At 38.4% G+C, this 20,097-nt stretch overlaps 2 protein-coding genes across 3 annotated transcripts; one reads left to right on the plus strand and one right to left on the minus strand.

Annotated features, from left to right (window-relative positions):
- The first annotated feature begins 614 nt into the window (after positions 1–614).
- On the plus strand, positions 615–3,181 carry LOC137747357 (axial regulator YABBY 1-like). Of its 2 annotated transcripts, none has more exons than XM_068487453.1 (7): positions 615–882; positions 976–1,140; positions 1,350–1,491; positions 2,203–2,251; positions 2,439–2,514; positions 2,725–2,799; positions 2,973–3,181. In XM_068487453.1, exons 1-7 carry the CDS (start codon positions 763–765, stop codon positions 3,042–3,044), a joined length of 699 nt encoding a protein of 232 aa, XP_068343554.1. In that variant the 5' UTR covers positions 615–762; the 3' UTR covers positions 3,045–3,181. The 2 variants fall into 2 exon arrangements, with proteins under 2 accessions (XP_068343554.1, XP_068343556.1); XM_068487455.1 differs by having other exon boundaries at positions 1,353–1,491.
- A 13,769-nt stretch (positions 3,182–16,950) lies between these two features.
- On the minus strand, positions 16,951–18,940 carry LOC137748609 (protein GRAVITROPIC IN THE LIGHT 1-like). Its single transcript, XM_068488777.1, has one exon. It carries the CDS (start codon positions 18,798–18,800, stop codon positions 17,301–17,303), a length of 1,500 nt encoding a protein of 499 aa, XP_068344878.1. The 5' UTR covers positions 18,801–18,940; the 3' UTR covers positions 16,951–17,300.
- Positions 18,941–20,097: the final 1,157 nt, after the last annotated feature.

Genomic DNA, 20,097 nt, shown 5'->3' on the forward strand with positions numbered 1-20,097 from the left:
CATCCTTTGGGAATGATAACCAAACAATTTTCTCATCTTTTATTTATTTATCTTTATAAATATGATCATGAAAATGAAAAACATCTTGGTACAGCGGCCTACTTGCTTATGCTATATCAACAACTTGTATGAACCCAAAAACATGTACATGATCAGCTATAGCTGATATATATATATATATATATATATATATATATATATATATATATATATATCCACATAGTAAATAATAACATGAGTAATAAATCTAACAACAATATATGAGTAATGCTAAGTAGATCATCTTTTTAGATTACATTTGTAAATCATGTGATGTGTCACCAATAGAAAATAAGCACGTTAATCAATAATTAAGTAATAATCCAACCCTATCAAAATATCTTATGCAAATTACAAAATGCAAAGTTTATACAAACTTGTCATAATCGAATTAATCTACAGACTTCTTACATGCAAAAAAAACAAAGTGATGAATGACTTCTTAAATAAAACAACACTCTCTAAGTCTGTAGATGTTCCATATACCCGGGCCCCAACCCAACTATATAATTAGTGCCATCTCTCTCTCTTTATTTTCTCTTTCTTCTCGTTCCTTAATAGTAACTCATCATCAACAATTCTCAAGCAGTGAGATCAGATCCAAAATCTGTCTACAACACATCATCAAAATCCCACTGATAGATCGATCAGTCAAAATCCCATCAATCAAATCACAAAATCAATATTATCATCATCATCATCATTAGAAATTAGAAAGAAAGAATGTCTTCAGCTGCAACCTCATCCACTGTCTTTAATTCACCGGACCAACAACAACACCTCCTCTCTCCCACCGATCAGCTCTGTTATGTCCATTGCAACTTCTGTGACACCGTCCTTGCTGTACGTGCTCATCTTACTCTTACCTTACTTTAACAATCAATTTCCTGGGTTTTAATTGTATTAAAAAGTGTATATATTTGTTTATGTATGTAGGTGAGCGTTCCTTGCAGCAGTTTGTTTAAGACTGTGACTGTTCGATGTGGCCACTGCAGCAACCTTCTTTCCGTCAACATGCGTGCCCTTCTTCTTCCGTCTCCTAATAATAATAACCAACTTCACCTTCCACATCCTTTCTTCTCCACTCCTCACAATCTCCTTGTAGGTTTTCTTTTCTGGTTCATTACATGTATATAAATATGATTCGTTCTAATTGTACATTTGCATACTAGTATAATTCATGCTCATATTTTGTAAGAATTTGTTAGGCAGCTGCTATTCAATTAAATTCTCAAATATTTTCATTTTGCTCACAGAAAAAGTATTATAAATATTGATGTTCTAATGGGATCATGTATATATATATAAAGCAGGAGGAGATCCGGAACACCCCATCAAACACAATCACGAATCACCAGCCAAATTATACAAATGAATCAGCCATGCCAATCCGAGGAGGAGGCTTTGATCATCATCAGGAGATACCTAAGCCTCCTGCAGTTGTCAATAGACGTGAGTGATATTTTTCTTCTTTTTGTACTATAAGCACACCGCTACCTTTTCATGTTTTAGTTTAAGTCTCTTTTAGCGTAGTAGAACATTTTTTTTCCTTTCTTTCTGAATCCCTATCACTTTGATTAAGGTCTTTTTCGTAAACAGCAGACTCTTTCCGAATCAAGAAAAAAGTTCCAAAAGAAAAGCCAAGCTAACTTTTGAATGTTTTGGCTTACTCTTTAACAGTTCCCAATGTCTCTAGCAATTAGTTTTGTGTGTATGAGTTCGAAAGAGAGGCAAGAATCTTTAGCACACATTTATTTCATGTGCATTTCTCCTTTCATGTTGTTCCAGATTTAGTTCTCAGTCTAGTGGCCGCTACTAATACTCACTTCAGATCCACAACTATACGTACATTTCTTCTTTTCTAGCATTCTTCAAACAGTTTTGAGTATTTCAAATCTGATCAGGGTCCATGTAGAGACCCTCAGATGAACACTATATATAGAAATATATATTTCTTCGATCATCTTGCTTTTATCTTGTTCTTAATTCTAATGTACAGAATTAATGGAAGTGGTGATATGAGAGGAACAAAATTTTAAAACGTAGTATCACATATTTGTCTATTAAAGGAAACACAAAGAAAAAACAAAGGCCAGCGAAGTGATTATAATGTACATCTGTCTGCTTTTGTCTCTCTGCGAAATGTCTACATTGGATGTCCAGCTCCGGAGAAGAGACAGAGAGTGCCATCTGCCTACAACCGCTTTATCAAGTGAGTGATTATACATAAACTAATACACAGTTATACTTAATTGCTTTCTATATATATAAATGTCTATGCTGTAATTACTTAACTCTCTCTCTCTCTCTCTCTCTCTCTCTCTCTCTCTCTCTCTACACACACACACACACACACACTTTCTTTCGAAGCATAACCATGAAATTGTTTATATTTGCAGGGAGGAGATACAACGTATTAAAGCTGGAAATCCTGATATAAGCCACAGAGAGGCCTTCAGTGCTGCTGCAAAGAATGTAAGCTTTTAATAAGCTTCGGTTTCAACTTTAACCAGCTAGGGTTTCACTTTTCATAGCTACCATATATGCAGATAACTAGCCAGCTAAGCCATTTAGGGTTCTTTTTAACAAATGAGAGTGGTTGTGTTGTTCTTTTGACTTTTAGAGGTTTTGAATGTTTTTGTTACTTGTTAATTTTGTGGCTATATTTGTTTTGTTTTCTCTCAGTGGGCCCACTTCCCTCACATCCACTTCGGACTTCTGCCTGATCAACCCGTGAAGAAAACTAACATCCGCCAGCAGGTATACCTCAAGCCTAATCGATCTGAGCTTCTTACATGGAAACCCTAGTGACTGAACTAGTGCTATTACGCCTCTTTCATTCACTTGCAACGAAAATTAATGCACATGAAAAAACAATTTTCGAAGGGTGTTTCAATTGGAAATTTATGAATTTGTATAATGAGTTTTTGCAGGAAGGAGATGACGTCCTCATGAAAGATGGATTTTTCAGTACTCCTGCCAATGTGGGTGTCTCCCCCTACTAAAAGGATTAGGGTTTATCTTATTTCGTGCCTCTCAACTTTATATAGTACTAGGGAATCTTATTCATCTCCTGAGCTTTCTAATTATTAATTTCTAAAAACTTGGGTTGTGCATGGTTATATTACTAGCTAGTCGTCGATTGAAGAATTTGAAATCTATATGTTAATGGTAAAAACCCCACAAGAAAATTGAAAATGGACCGGTTTTTAATGAAGATATATATCTCAAGAATCAATTCTGTTCAAAGACCCATGTTGAAATGTTAATGAGTGACGAAAACTTTAGGAACACTGTAAAACCAACTGAAAATAGGTGGACTGATCCATTTCATTATAAGTGCTTGCAAGGTTCTTTAGTTTTTAATTCAGAATTTATACTTTCAACATGTCTCCTCACTTGAGAAGTGGACATATATTGGATGATATGAGAGCCCTGTGATCTTTTAGGCTCTACACATAAATAACTACGTGCTTTGAGTACATGAAGAATGTGAACATCCATCCTATACCAATTGGCAATAGAAATAGCTAGGTTCTTTTACAAACTCCTGCTCCAATGACACTTTTGGTTATATACATGAAATGTTTAGTTTTTCTGACCTCCTTGTAACAAGAGAAAAAGTATATATCTATACCCATTTTTATAATTACTGTTTATAAGCATTTTCAAGTCCACTATAAAACAGACAAAATTTGGATTTCAATTACAGACATACACTTCATCAAGTTGGACACCCCGTATTTCCGAATTTCTTTTCCAATGTTGTTCTCTCTTTTGTTTCATTTGAAGCCTAAGTGCTATGAGGCTTCAAATTAAAAATGAATAAGAAAGATGGTGCTATGAGGCTTTGGCACTATACATATTGTTGTACCTTCTAATTACCATAGGCTTACTCTGCTTAGAATCTTCAAAAATAATGAGATGTATGTGTCTTTATTATCTTACAGGGTATATATAGAGTGTTATCAACACACCCAACTTTACCTCTCACACACATCTTTCAATTTTCGGCCGTTGGATTGAATAAATTGAAAAAGATTAATAAGCAAAAATTAACAAGAATGTGTGAGAAGTAAAAATGTGTGTGTGAATTTCACTACCCATAGTATATTGCTTTTCGATCCCAAGGGCACAGGGCAGCTGGACACAGATATTGGGTACCTAAACTCATGGCAATTAGTAAATTAGCTTGCCCTTGATATGAGCATGCTATGCATATAGGCTTCACCAACTACGTATGCAGCTACTGATAAAAAATGGGCCAAGCCTCAAATATCTTTGAATTTTTTTAGCTATTTATATATTTATCTCAAAAAAAAAAAAAACGATATTAGCTCTTCAAAGTAAGATGATGTATAACTGTTGTCCCTAAAATGTACAAAGCTTTTGTGGCGCGCATGCTGAGTAACTATTGAGATGTTTCTTGTGAATGCAGGCGTGCCAACTCATGGTAGAGATTGGTGCAGTTAGTAGAGTAGATGTGTTGGTGGTGTCAAACCCACTGCTAACTTCTTAACTTATCGACTACGACCGAGAAAGGAACACTTTTGCCCTAGGGTTCTAGAACTTGAAGACAAGGTTACTTAATTCATTGGGAAGTTCAGGATCTTGTGCACCAGGTTTGGCAGCTTTAACTATATTTCTTGGAGTATCGGCTTGTGCAGCCAAATGACATTTATTGATTCTAGACGAGACAATAATATGAACTTTTTCAGCCGAAGTAACTAACTAGTCCACATAACGGCCTACCAACTAAAATGGGTGACCATTAAAAGTGCACACTTTTTTTCTGCCAGAAAACATGCTATGTGCCCCCCTTGATTTTCTTATGCATCGGCATGAACAACTGAATCGTTTGATGTCGAGTCAAGATCATTTGATTTCGAGTTGAGATCTTTTGATACCAACGTTTTCAACTTTTTTTTATTTTGCTATAGGCAGAGTAAAGAATCATCTCCAAATATTCTTGACTCGGCCAAATATTTTCGATTCTCCGCCGCCAAATGCGTTGAACTAGTATGCCTCCTCCCCCGAGCATAATTACTTGACAAATCGAGACTTTTAATTTGAACAACTCATCCGAACAGGATCACTCCATATTAGCTTTATCTCCAATAACCATATCAATTGACATGGTTTTTGTGTCTGAGGCCATGTTTGACAAATCAGCTTCTGAGCCAAATTCTAAATTCGTTTCAGAAACTTTTTCTTCTAAACCAACCAAGTCTTTAGTTTCGAACAAAAGAAAAGGAGACCTATCTTTTTCTTCTAAGCTAGCCAACTGTTCCGCCTCAACCGAGCGAATAGACAGCCTAACTTCTTCTTTGGTCAAATTGACAATCTTCTTGAGCCGAAGCTTGATTGGGGCAAAGCAGAAAATTGTCCCCCATCCTTTTGATCTAACTATACTCCAAACGGAATTGATTTATACCCAAGAACAAAAGGAAAGTGCTCATCATCTAACCATGATTAAAATGGGTTCTATGTTTTTTTATCCATTGGTTTTATGAGGTAATGTGAGCGTTCGTTTCTAACATCTCAAAGAAGGATTTCCTCATCTCTTCATGTCCATAAAAAATCTTCTCTCTTTTGCATGTGCCTTTCTAGTTGAACTTTAATCTTGTCCAGTTGGCTGAATTGAGCCAAATTGGAGCATTGAAACATTATTTGAACTTCACAATTTTTAGCAATGTGGTCACACTGAGTGTGCCAAAATGTTGACCCAAAAAATTACAAAGCTTACGTGGTGCGTAGGCTGAGCAACTATTGAACTAACTATGTCTTTTTCGTGAATCTTGGTGTGACAATTCACGATCGAGGTTGGTCGGGAGAGTAAAGTAGATGTGGTGGTGTTGTCAAATGGGCTACACGCTGACTTCTTTATTTATCGATTACAGTTGAGGAATGAACACTTTCGGCCTAGGGTTTTAAAACTCGAAGACAAGGTTACTTAGTTCATTGCGAATTTCAGGATCTTCTGCATCAAGTTCAATTGCTTCAACTATATTCGTGAGAATATAATTACGCCGAATAGTATTAGGTTGTAAGCCCAAAAATACTCAAAGGAGATGAGTGTCTTTGTAGTGAATGTCTTTCGATCGTCTGAATGCCAAACTCTGTAATATAATTGCGAGTAACCCCTCATAGAACACCTTATTTTACAAAGGAAGCTAATGAAGTGACCTCTTTCGATGAAAGAATAAAAAATTCTTCGCTGGTTGAGACTTGGATTAGTTATATGGCCAATTAGTTTTGTTTAACCAAACTGAAAGTACTCCTAAGCCGATTAGTACTATGGTTGCAGTGATGTTCCACCGAATTGAATATGTTGCCGGTTTGTCAACCCAGTGATATTCAACCAAATTGAATATGTGTAGACGGAGGTGTTAGGATAACTTTCTCAAGGTTGTGGAAGATTTCGTGTAGAGCGTTTGTGTTTGTGTTTTGAGTTGAAAGGGCTTTCTACATTGCAAATCTACATGTACTTAGAGGAAAAAAATTTCTTAATGGTCGTGTCTGCCGAGTTGTAAAATTTTAATAATATTCCAATTCCTTGTAACATTCTCTGAATTTGCTCAGAATTATTCTTGATTGAATCTCTATCATTGCCAAGTCTCGGCCCTTTGATTAGAACTCTGAACATAGACTTATTATGTGACTAATTCATTCTTTGTCCAGTCAGCCACAAGTTTTCATCCTTAGAATAATTCTATTCAAATGTTATCAAAATCCATCTTGACTCTCCAATAATCCTATCCCATCTAGAACTTGACCAAGCCATCAACATCTTGCTACTAGATCGAGTAATTCTCTATTGGGCCTAGGTTTGTAGCCACCTTTCTGGGCTGACTTCAAATTGGCCGAAAATGTGAATTTCAGGCTCAAACAATAACTCAAATGCCAAGTATCATATTTAGACCTAAAATCCTAGCACAAAAAAAAGTAGGAAATTAGCACACTCAATGAACCTAGAAAATTAGGTAATATCGTAAGATTCCCTCCAATGCTTTATAAATGAGGTTGAACTGAAATAACACTAAAAAAATTTCAAATTTTTATTTGATTCTTTCATTGCAAACCCCCCAAATTAAATTACAAAAAACCAAGCACCATATTTGCAAAATATACATTAAAAAAAAATATGAGAACTGGCCAAAATTCTTTACAATCTTTGTTGATTTTGTCTCTTGGGTGGAGGAGGACCCACCATGGCTCTCCCCTTTCCTAAGTGCGCGCAGAGGTTTAAGTATCAATTTATTTGTTTTTCATTAAAAAAATTAATTAGCAATATGAGAAGTAACTAAATTTCTTATAAGCGCATGTACAGTATCTTCATTACCAGATGTGATATTGATACTATTAACAAAAATGAGGCCAAAGAATCATGAACGTATCTTAAATTGAATGCCAATAGGCATAAGATTTGTAAAAAAGAAGGAATATCCGCTTTTGTAAAGCTGCAGTTTGATTGAAGTGTAGAAGAAGATGATCACAAAATTTCCCAACACTATGACAAAAGCTCAATATGAAGCTAATGCCACATCCAAAGCTGCAACCGGTCAACAACCGCCCATTACAAGCTTTTCAACCATTTTCTACATGAGGCATGAGATGAGAAACAATGATAAAGAATCTTCAGCTAAACAATATTGGACGTGTCCAAAATAAGAATCATTCATATGCCATATCCAGGGAGTAAATTTTTTGAATGTTTTTCGAAAGATGAAGAAGAGAGGAAATAACTCCATTGGGAAGAGACCAAGCATGAATAAAGTCATGAAACTTCGAGTGCAAAGATATTATGACAACCTCCCCAGTACTAGAGACCATCGACGCCTTAAGATTGTTATCATGCTGAAAAAAAGAGATCTTAATTATACTCCACTGAAAAGAACTGTAGAAAAAGGACTATATTGAACCCCTTCAAACTGAAGCTTTTTTAGAGGATTTTACCAATTGAATATTATCGTTAAAGAACATGTGACATAACCAATCAAAGCCAGGGAGGAAGAAGAGACTACACCACAAACCACGTTCCTCTTTTTGGCTTGCAACAAGAACTACAAGCTAATAGAGACACGCCTCCTTTTAAAAGGATACCTAGACAAAAAGAAATTTCTAATGCAACCTTGAACCACATGAAATAAATTGGAAGGCGAAGCATAAATTTCAATACAAAAAGGCTTCCACGAAGGGTTTTCAATGCAGAAGACAATAATACAGTTTGATATGAAAAAGGTGACTTCACATTAGCTTCATTGCCGGTATCACTTCGATCCATCCAGATTATCAGTTGCAAGAGATTTAATAGAGATAGGCGCGCGGTGTGGGGGTGGGGAGGGGAACACAGTAAAATCCTAAGCATATAATTTAACTACAATATAAACAGGTTAATGGGCGTGTATACGTATGTCCAACAACAAATACCATCTTTTCTCTCAAACTCTCATCGACTTCTTTCTTAATCTCTCTCGCCAGATCCTCTTCAACCACTCTAACCATCATGATTTCACTTATCCAAACTCCCACGAGTTGCAAAAACTAAAAAAAAAAAACGTGGGTTCAATATTTTCAGAATTTTAGATGCCCAATTCATTTTGATTCAGAGGAAATCATTAAATCTTCTAGAAAATTGGAAGACGAACGAAGCAATTTTACAAATGGACAAATCCTTGCAACCATTATTGGAACTCATATGGCTAACAACGTAAGGTGTATAACGCACATCATGCACATGACGCGCTCATCCCATTTATGAAATAACGCATCATGCACAAGACGCGCTTGTTGGTATTTAAAAGTTTACTAACTCAATACCAAAATATGTGGGTGATAAGTTTACAAACTCTATCACACCTCTTTCACTTTGCACTCTCAAATAAAATCGGACAAAGAAAGAAATAGAGAAAGGAGGGAAGCAACAAGCTTTGGCAAAACACTTGTACTTTGATATATGAAAAAGGTTTACAAACTATTGGAATAAGAAAGCTTACAAGCTTCTTCACAATTGGAAGTGGGATTTGGATGGGATGATTTACAATGCTTGAGAACTTGGGTATTTATAGCAAACCAAATGATTAAACTAAGATTATTTATTACCACACAAAACACATTAATTGCACCTAATAATTTTTATTCAACCATACCTAACATTGCCTAACTTTCAATGCCTAACTTTGACATTGATTTTCAACAATAGCATCCTTGTTTGATTTGAATTTCCAACACACCTCCTCAAATCAAAACGCCTTCATTCCTAGCATTTCACGCAGTAGCCGGAATGTTTCAATTGGCAATGGCTTTGTGAAGATGTCTGCCACTTGTTCCTTGGTGTGACAGTAGACAAGTTCAATTGTCTTTTGCTTCACATGGTCCCTTAGAAAATGGAACCTGGTATCAATGTGCTTGCTCCTTCCATGTTGAACAGGATTCTTTGCAAGTTTGATTGCAGACACGTTATCTACGTGAATCACAGTCGATTCCACTTGTGGATGACACACTGACTTCAACAGATTTCTTAACCAAATTGCCTCACACACGGTTGAGGCTACAACAACATACTCGGCTTCACATGATGACAAAGCAACAATTGATTGCTTCTTTGAAGTCCATGAGAAAGCTGTTGATCCTAGAAAAAACACATAGCCAGTTGTGCTTTTCCTTTCATCTTGGTCACCTCCCCAATCACTATCTGAATAACCAAATAATTTTGCATCTTCACCAAAATTATAAAATAGACCATAGTTTAGAGTACCTCTTATGTACCTCAAAATTCTCTTGGCGGCCAGCCAATGAGACTCCCTTGGTGTTTCCATGTATCGACTCACGAGTCCAACACCATAAACTATATCAGGTCTTGTGATTGTAAGGTACCTTAGGCTTCCAACGAGGCTTTTGTACACTGTTGAGTTTACAAACTCACCCTCTCCTCCTTTGGACAGCTTCAATCCAGTTGCGACTGGGGTATTGACAGTGTTGCACTTGTCCATATTGAACTTCTTCAATATGTCTCTCATGTACCTTTGTTGAGAGATGTAGATACCATCACTTTCTTGCTTCACTTCTATGCCAAGAAAGTATGACATTAATCCATTGTCAGTCATCTCGAATTCACTGAACATGGATTGCTTGAACTCATGGAACATTGCCTCATTGTTTCCTGTAAACAATAAATCATCTACATAGAGACAAATAATTAAGAACTCCCCCTTTTCACCATTCTTCATGTAAACTGAATGCTCGTATGGACATTTCTTAAATCCATTTTGGTGAAGGTAGTTGTCGATCCTTGAGTTCCAAGCTCGTGGTGCTTGCTTGAGGCCGTACAAAGCCTTCTTCAAACGATACACCTTATCTTCTTCTCCTTGTACTTGGAAGCCTTCCGGTTGTTCCACGTACACTTCTTCCTCAAGTACTCCATTAAGGAAGGCTGACTTGACATCTAGTTGATAAATTTTCCATTTATGATGTGCGGCAAGAGAGATTAGCAATCTTACCGTGTCAAGTCTCGCAACTGGAGCATAGACTTCATCATAGTCCACTCCATACTTCTGTTTGTAGCCCTTTGCTACAAGCCTTGATTTGTATCGATCCACACTCCCATCTGCAGTGCGTTTGATCTTGTAAACCCACTTGACACCAATAGCCTTCTGATTTGGTAGGAGCTTTGTCAGCTCCCAAGTGTCATTCTTCTCGATGGCATGGATCTCTTCTTCCATGGCTTTCTTCCAACAATCTTCTTCCACAGCTTCATTGAATGAGAAAGGCTCGTGGTCTGCATACAAGCAGAAAAAATTGGTTTCTTCTTCTTCTTCTTGTCCATAAATCTCTGTGAGACTCCTTAACCTCACTGGAGTTGAGGAGCTGCTTTCCTCACTAGATGTAGGACCACTCCTTGCAATTCTGTGTACTGGAGTTGTTGTGATTGTTTGAGCCGGCTGTTGCTCAATCGGTGGTACAACTTCTGGTTCTTCAAAATTAGTGGAGACGATATTCTCTTTACTGACTTCTTTGTTGTTCCACGTCCATGTCTCTTCCTCACTGAAGATGACATCTCTACTAACCACTAGTTTGCCAGTTAGTGGGTTGTAGAGCTTGTATGCCTTGGACTCTTCACTATAGCCCACAAACACACACTTCTCACCTCTATCATCAAGTTTCCTCCTCTTGGCTTCTGGAACTTGAGCATATGCAACACACCCAAAAATTCTTAGGTGTGTAACATTCGGCTTGTATCCACTCCAAGCCTCTTGTGGTGTCATCTTCTTGACACTCTTTGTTGGACATCGATTCAACAAATAAATCGAACAAGCTACAGCTTCTGCCCATAACTCTTTTGGCAAATTCTTCTCCTTAAGCATGGACCTTGTCATGTCAAGGATGGTTCGATTCTTTCTTTCGGCTATCCCATTTTGCTGTGGGGTATAGGCAGCAGTAAGTTGATGCCTAATTCCTTGCTCCTTGCAGTATGCTTGGAAAGCATTGGAGGTGTACTCTCCACCTCTATCTGATCTCACAGCCACAAGCTTGTGGTTACTTTCTGCCTCTGTGAGTGCCTTGAACTCCTTGAAAATTTTTAGGGCAGCTGACTTCTCCTTGAGAAAATAGACCCAAGTCTTTCTACTGAAATCATCAATGAAGGTAATAAAATACCTATTACCTCCATAAGACATGGGATCCAATGGACCACATATATCTGTGTGCACCAACTGCAGTGGTGCCTTTGCTCTCCATGTATCACCAACAGGGAACGATAGTCGTGCTTGCTTGCCAAGCACACAACCTTCACATACTTGGCGTGTGGCTTCAATCTGGGGTAGACCACGAACCATTCCTCCACTTGACAGCAACTTTAGGCCATTGAAATTAAGATGGCCAAATCGAAGATGCCATTTCCATGACTCATCTTCCATTACACCGATGTTGCAGCTTCCAATCTTTGTGTTCAAATTCAACGGAAACATCCGGTTCTTTGACATTCGAACATGTGCAATAAGCTTTCTCCTTGCATTCCTGAGAGTGAGAAGCATGTTCTCCATATGTATAATGTACCCTTTCTGGAGCAGTTGACCAATGCTCAGAATGTTGCTCTTCATACCTGGTATGTAGCAGGTATCGGAGATGTATTCTTCTCTTCCATCCTTCTGGATGATCTTGATCTTCCCTTTGCCTTCAACTGGCAACTTTGAGGAGTCACCAAGACTTACAGATCCATAGGCCCCTTTTTTGAGTTCGGTAAAAAACTCCTTCTTTCCACACATGTGATTACTTGCACCAGAGTCCAAATACCAAACATCTTGTTGGCTACTGGAATCATGGTGTGCTAGTAAGACTGTAAGTTCTTCATCAGTATTTCCACTTGATTCTGCCATGTTGACATGCTCACCATTTTTATGTGAACATTCATTAGCATAATGTCCATATTGCTTACAGTTGTGACACTGGATATGCGTCTTTCCTCGAGTAGATCTCCACTCCTGAGACTGACCTTGATTTTGTGCATAGCCTCGACCTCTTCCTCGGGCTCGTCCTCGGCTACGGTTGGATGAGCTCCCACGACGTGAGTTCCACTGCCCACGACCTTTATTTGGTTTGTCAATATTCAACTTTGACTCCAAAGCTTGCTCTAGCGTTGTGGGGCTTGCATTCTTCTGAATGCGTTGCTCGTGAACTAGGAGGGATCCTAGTAGCTCTTCTGCGCTCATCACCTCCAAATCCTTGGATTCCTCAATGGCAGTCACCACATGCTCAAACTTAGATGTGAGTGACCGGAGTATCTTCTCCACAACTCGTACTTCATCGAGTCTCTCGCCATTTCTCCTCATCTGATTTACTATCACAATGAGCCTTGAGTGATAGTCGGAGATGCTCTCCCCTTCATTCATATGAGCAGTTTCAAAATCTGCTCGAAGTGATTGTAACCTCACTTTCTTGACTCGATCTACTCCTTTGTAGATTGTACTGAGTGTATCCCATACTTGCTTGCTCGTTGTTGCTTCTGCAACCTTCTCGAACGTTGAATCTTCCAAACCCTGGTATAGAAGATACAGCGCCTTTTGGTCCTTCTTTTGTAAGTCCTTGAGAGTGTTCCTTTGATCCGCAGTATATACGGCTTCTTGCTCGGCAGTGGGTACAACATACCCACTACTGACAACTTCCCATAGCTCCTGTGATCCAAACAATGCTTTGAATTGGATGCACCATCTTTCATAATTTTCTTTCTTCAATGTGGGAACTTGGAGTTGCACTAAATTGGACGCCATAGCTACTGCACTTGCCAGAATGGTATTCTGGCTCTGATACCAATTGTTGGTATTTAAAAGTTTACTAACTCAATACCAAAATATGTGGGTGATAAGTTTACAAACTCTATCACACCTCTTTCACTTTGCACTCTCAAATAAAATCGGACAAAGAAAGAAATAGAGAAAGGAGGGAAGCAACAAGCTTTGGCAAAACACTTGTACTTTGATATATGAAAAAGGTTTACAAACTATTGGAATAAGAAAGCTTACAAGCTTCTTCACAATTGGAAGTGGGATTTGGATGGGATGATTTACAATGCTTGAGAACTTGGGTATTTATAGCAAACCAAATGATTAAACTAAGATTATTTATTACCACACAAAACACATTAATTGCACCTAATAATTTTTATTCAACCATACCTAACATTGCCTAACTTTCAATGCCTAACTTTGACATTGATTTTCAACAATAGCATCCTTGTTTGATTTGAATTTCCAACAGCGCTCATCCCATTTTTGAAGCAATTGTTCGTTGATTCGAGCTTTGATTCGACGAGATTCAAATCTAGCATGGCTGGATCTGGTGGGAGTGAGCTACGAGCTACCAATTTTTAATGGAGATAACTTCAATTTCTGTAAGACCAAGATGAAAACCATCTTCAGGTCTCATGAATTCTAGAATTTGGTTGAAAAGGGTTTTGAAATTGAAGGAAGGAAATCTCTCGGCTGAGGAGAAGAAGCTGATGCGAGAGAATACTGTCAAAGATGCAAGAGCAGTTGGTATCATTCAAGGAGCCGTTTTCAGATGAATTTTTCCAGAATTGCCAATCAGGAAACTGCCAAGTCAGTCAAGGACATCTTGAAGCAAGAATTCATTGGAGATAAGCAAGTGAGGTTAGTTAAATTACAAGGCCTTAGACGTGAATTTGAATACACAAGTACGGGTGAGGATGAATCTCTTCATGTGTACTTGGTTAAACTGTTTGATTTGATTGACCAAATGAAGGGTAACGGTGAAGAAATAAGTCATCAATGAGTTGTGCAATAATTGTTGATAAATTTTCCTAAGTCTTATGATAGCATAACTTCTGTGATTGAAAACACCAAAGATTTGGAGACTATGGACGCACGGGATGTTGTGGCCATACTAAAAGGATATGAACAAGCGTTGAGTAGGCATAGTAAGAATAACACAGAAAAGGCATTTTCTATCATGGACATCGCATGTAAGCAAACTGGCAGGTTTGACGATCAAGCTAGTAATGCAAAGTTTCAGAAGAATTTTAAAACCAAGGGGACGCAGTGGCCTAACAAGACCAATGCTCCTGTGAAGCAATGGCAAGGTAACAATGTTGCTAAGGTGCCTTGTAAAAGTTGTGATACGCTATACTATGGAAAGTGCTGGAACAAGGGAAAAGCCCAAATGTCACAAGTGCAGTAAATTTGGCCATATTGCTAAAGACTGCAATCTCAACAAGTCTCTGCAACAAGTGAATTTTTCTAATCAGGCAGAAGAGACAGGAAACCTGTTTTATGCAAGTCATGCTACTGCTGCAAAGAATAAGAGTGATGTATGGTATATAGATTGTGGGTGCAACAATCGTTTGACCCCTAGAGAGGATTTGCTGGTGGATATAAACAGAAATATTAAAGCTAAAGTGCAAGTAGGCACTGGAATACTTGTAGAGGTCATTAGAAAAGGCTCACTGGTAATTGAAACAATGCAAGGAAAAAGGTACATAAGGGAAGTTATGTTAGTTCATGGAATTGTTGAAAATTTGCTAAGCGTTGGCAGATGACTGAACATGGTTATTTCTTACTATTTGGAGATTACAAGGTGGACGTTGTTGGAAAAATTCGGGTGTAATTGCTATAATAAATCACATAGCTAGAAAATCAAGAAATAATTCATTCAATTATATATCAAAGTAATGCATGCACATGAGTTACCAACTTGAAATGAACATTACATAATGGATTAGAAAAACCTAAAAATTCGGTCAAGGCAAATGTTGGACACTTTGTCCTTAAGACAAGTTTGTGAAGGTGCTGCTTAAGGTGGATCTTAGATCTTGTTGAAGAGGGTTCTGACAGTGAACCATGAAGAAGACAACCATATCCTAGTCGATTATGAAAAGTTGTTCAAAATGTGTTTTCACTGTGGTATGAGGAGGCCGGAGGGGCATGTTTGTCTTGAGGTGGATGCGGATGATGGTTGCTTCATGATAGATAGAGCCTTTGAGGATAAGCCTATTGTCTTTCCTGAAGACATAGTGGTGGATGAGGATATTAAGGCTAATCTTCATAAGGATGTGATGCTATGCTTCCCAAGTGCTGCAAATGTGGAGGATGAGTTTAATGAAACTGAGGAACCAGGTCAAAGAACGGAGGAGGAGGGCTGGACCACGGTGGTCCCCAAGTGGAAGAGAAGAGCTGAGAAGCGCAAGTGCGGGGAGAATCTGAGGGACGAAATGCTTTACAGGGAGGTGGTGGGGAGTCCTAAGCACAAATGTGCGGCCAGGGCTGATCTTGTCCAATACTGGGGAAGGCCTGGGAAGACGGTGGCGCAGGATCAGGAGGTAAGTACTGCTAGTGACACCTCAACAGGAGTAAGTACTCTAGTGTCAATGCTGTTCATTTTAAAGAATAATAATGGTAGATGGAAAAACCCCAGTGGTAGTGTGTCTGATGCCTTAATTACTCTAGTGTTTGAGATACTAAACAAGTTAGGGGTTTTGATTTGGATATAATTTGTTGTGTGAATGACTGTTTCACCAGGATGTTGTCACGAAGGGTGTGAGAAGAGATGAGGTCAAGGCTAGGGGAAAGTCTGGTAATATGGTTGATGCTTTTCTGGCTGCAGAAGGTGGTTTTGCGAGCGCAAGGCCAAAAGTAGGAACTATGAGTCCAAGGAAGAGGGTCCGTGAGGAGGATGCTGCAAAGAGGCTGGTCCTAGTACCTGGAAGAACTAGATTAATCAAGTGTACTGTGTGGAATTGTAGGACTGGTAGGTCAGAATTTAGGAGTGATTTTAATTATCTATGTAGCTTCGGAAAATTGGACCTTTTTTCCGTTTAGTGCAAACTGAGGTTGCTTTGGATAAGGTCCCCGGAAGGCTTTTTGAAAAATATTTTTGAACAATGTTTTAGCCATTACCCTGATGGAAGGGAATAGGGTTTAACCGTGACCGTTCAAATAGAGGGCTTTAAGAATCCTATCCAATAGTCCAATGGACATTGTGTGTCTAGGTAACAACTTTCTGAGCCATGACTAAGAGTTCAAAAGCAATCAAAAGACTTGCATGTCACGGTTTCATTGCCCCTTGCTCTTTGTCCTACCACGCTTGCATGAGGAAGGCAGAGAGAAAAGTGCAAAGAAACCAGTAACACGTGATGAGATAGGCAGAGAGAAAGCGGGTAATGAAACCGCATCAGGTCAGTTTCTCTCCTGCGGCTTAGCGTGGATACACAACATTCATTAGACAACGCACAAGAAAAACATAAGCACAATTATCCTTACATTTACATTGCAAAAGTATACCTAAATGACATCAGGGAACAAGATAATGTATTTGTGAGATAACATTGTAGTTGAAATGTGTCAGGAATTTCTTCTTTTTTTTTTTTTTTCCAATAATAACAGAACTAATTAGGAATTTGGATTGACAACTTGCCAGTGTATTTGTGTCGGAATTAACGAAAAAAGAGAGACAAAGGTTCTATACAGTTGATTCTACGTAGAAAACCATATACAAAGAAAAATCAAAGTCACAAACCAGGTAACACGTATCTGTGGAAAGAGGTTCAGTATCATACAAGACAACAGCATCTTCATCGTATGCATATTACAGAGTTTCCGTCCTGAGCATAGTAACCGATACATCAATTTACCTCCAACTTAGATATTTCGAATTCCATCCGACAATCCAAGCATGTAAGATCAACACACTAATCCTGGTCACCTCCTGTCTTGCCTATATCATTATCATAAACAGCAGGGCTTGACTTGCGACTACTCTGTACATTTTAACCCAGTTAAATATACCTGGGATTGAAGTACTGTCCTCCCAATCTTAAAACCCGGAACCACTGTAAACCCAACTTTCGTCCTGGCTTTACCTGGTAACAACAATCTCCTAGTGACATCTTCCATATAAACCATTGAAAAATCTACGCCTCTTTCCACTTGGAATATCTCAACTGCCGGATCAAAAGAATACGCCAACTTTTGGAGCATCCATATGGAACTCGCCATGCTAATGAATGATTCGTAGAATCCACTCAAAGACCTCCATGAACTCAACACAACTTGGTTTTGATCCAGATTACTAAAGATTGAAGATTCCATAGTGGGGTGGATGATCTTTTGATACTTGCTCTCACAAAATCTGGAAAACTCACAATTTTGATTCCTACTTAACAACTCCATTGGATTGCTCGACGCATGCTCAAGCAACTGCTTGAGAGAAGCATTATTCATATCCACATCCAGACCGTGCCCATTACACGAAACTTCTTCCTCATCCAAACCAAAACCTTTCGAATCGAAACCTTTGAACATTCCCAAATAAACATATGACAAGAAAGTGTACCGATTATGCGCTCTTTTAACATAATCAACATCCGGATGAACCAAATTAGCAGCCAAATCTAAATCCCACTCAGCTTTCTCCATCAAAGTTATCAAAATCTTAGTAAATCTGCGTGTTAATCTACAAGCATCATGCAAAAATGAATCGAAAACTCTAACTGACAACAAAACTTCACAAGACGAATTCAAAGTAGCGGATAACCTCTTAGACAATTTCACATTAGACTTTTGAATCTCACCCAATTTTTTCCGCAGGCCCGTAACTTCATTGTCCTTTTGATCTATCTCTGTCTGCAACCTGTTCGACATTGTTCCCAAAGTCCTGAGCTTGCTCTGATTCTCCTGCACCTGAGCTTCCAAGCAGGACCCGATTGGCAAATTAGAACTCGAATCCCAACTCGTACAAAAATCTCTGTAAAACTGCTTGAATTCCGAGAGCCTCTGGAGGTGAGAGACGAGAGCTCGATCAGCCGCCGTCACATTTTCTTCCACAAAGGGCACATGGGCAGTCTGCAATTGCAGGTAAGAAGCTTCAAACGACGAAACAGTGGCAAAAATGGAAGAAATCAGAGTCTGGGTCATCTGGGTATTCATGGGTCGTATCCGGGTCCGGCTCAAAGGTTTCGAAACCGCCAAAACCTCCGGTTTTTTCAGCTGGGTCTCGCTCGAAATCGGCTTTTCCGGCGTCAACTCTATCTCCGGAGCGTTGCAGTTCGCCGCCGCCGTGTCCGGTTTAATAACGACGACCTTCTGGTCCGTGATGACCTCTTCGGCAGAGTCGAGCAGCGCGAAGCTGTCGGCGTCGTCGGCTTCCTCCTCGGCGAAGAACTCGAACGTCTTGGTCTTGAAAGCCAGAGCGAATTTCTGAAACATTTCGGAGATTTGTGGAGGCTTCGACGTGCCGTCGTCCATTTCAGGCATTTTTTTCTCTTCTCTCTGTTTGTTGGTTGCTTGATTTCAGATAAAATTGAATCGAAAGTTTCAATATTCTGGAAGCAAATAATTCAGAGAAAGTGAGAGCGTGCTGTGGTGTGGAAGTGCTTTGAATGTCTTGGAAGGAAGGTATGTGCGAGCGTGCTGTGGTTTGGTGCTCGACTGCTTTTTTATTATTTATTATCATTTCATTTTTTGTTAATTTTTCTGTTTAATTTCAATGTCGATCAATTTTCAGATGGAATTGTAGCAATAGTTCATTAACTTCAATTAAAGCAATAGTCAATTAACTAAAAATTTATGATCATTGGTTTCTTGACTTATTAAAACGTTTAGTTATAGTTCTTTTTATCAACTCCATTAAAACTTCTATCAAAATGAATCATGTGTCACGTGATGCTGAATCAAGGGACAAATATAAAAAACCAAGCGAAAAAATTATAGTAATGATCCCTTAATTTTAACCCAATTAGAGAAATGATCTCTCTATTTTAATCCAATTGGAACAATGGTCCCTCAACTTTAACCCAATTGTAGCAATGTTCCTTCTAATATGAGTCATTTTGATAGAATTTTATTGAAGTTGACCAAAAAGACTATTGCTACAGTTTCTGGGTTTGTTTTTGTTATAATAAAATGTTTATTTTTCATGCTCCTTGCTACATCTCCTAGTTATGCTGACTTTTCAGATTTTGGTAACGGCAACGGTAACAAACGCGACGGTGAATAGCATAACTTGCCGGGTAATTTGGTCAACGATGGACCAATCGTGATGTTTGGACTTTGGATCAGGTGGAGAAGTTGGAGAGTTGACTCTTTGGCTGCATCCATTATTTTCTTCATTTTTTTGTCACCATGAAACAAAAAGATTTCACTAAATCATGTAGATTCAATGTTATTGACTGTCAATTACATTTCTGTTTGGTTTCTCAATTAAAAAAAAAAATCATTTCTTGCATAACAATTAGGTGACAAAATTTCAGTCGAATCTTTATTATCTAATGTTTGACGCATATTTTCAATTCAAATCCCAAAAGCATTATATGATTGCTGCATCTCGTAACTAGCAAGTAAATCTAGTAAGTTATGAGTCGAACTTCTTCTTTTTGATACGATTGTGCTAGGGAAATTGATCGCATTAATATTCGCACTATGGTTAATTATGCAAAATTTGGGAAGAGGCTACGTGCACTTGGTAAATCCAAGCAATCATAGAAGGGAGTGTTTGTTGGGATTTGTAGATCATATATGATTTAAAATGAGGATGGTGAACCCTAAATATTAA

The sequence above is a fragment of the Pyrus communis genome, chromosome 10, assembly GCF_963583255.1.
Source record: "Pyrus communis chromosome 10, drPyrComm1.1, whole genome shotgun sequence".
NCBI lineage: Eukaryota > Viridiplantae > Streptophyta > Magnoliopsida > Rosales > Rosaceae > Pyrus > Pyrus communis.

What these genes read in the sequence shown, in the direction of transcription:
- LOC137747357 (XM_068487453.1), top strand. Translation starts at nt 763, where the DNA reads ATGTCTTCAGCTGCAACCTCATCCACTGTCTTTAATTCACCGGACCAA. An exon ending in TCCTGCAGTTGTCAATAGAC is followed by an intron (nt 1,492 to 2,202) that starts GTGAGTGATATT and finishes TTGGATGTCCAG; the next exon opens with CTCCGGAGAAGAGACAGAGA. An exon ending in AAACTAACATCCGCCAGCAG is followed by an intron (nt 2,800 to 2,972) that starts GTATACCTCAAG and finishes GAGTTTTTGCAG; the next exon opens with GAAGGAGATGACGTCCTCAT.
- LOC137748609 (XM_068488777.1), bottom strand. Translation starts at nt 18,800, where the DNA reads ATGCCTGAAATGGACGACGGCACGTCGAAGCCTCCACAAATCTCCGAA.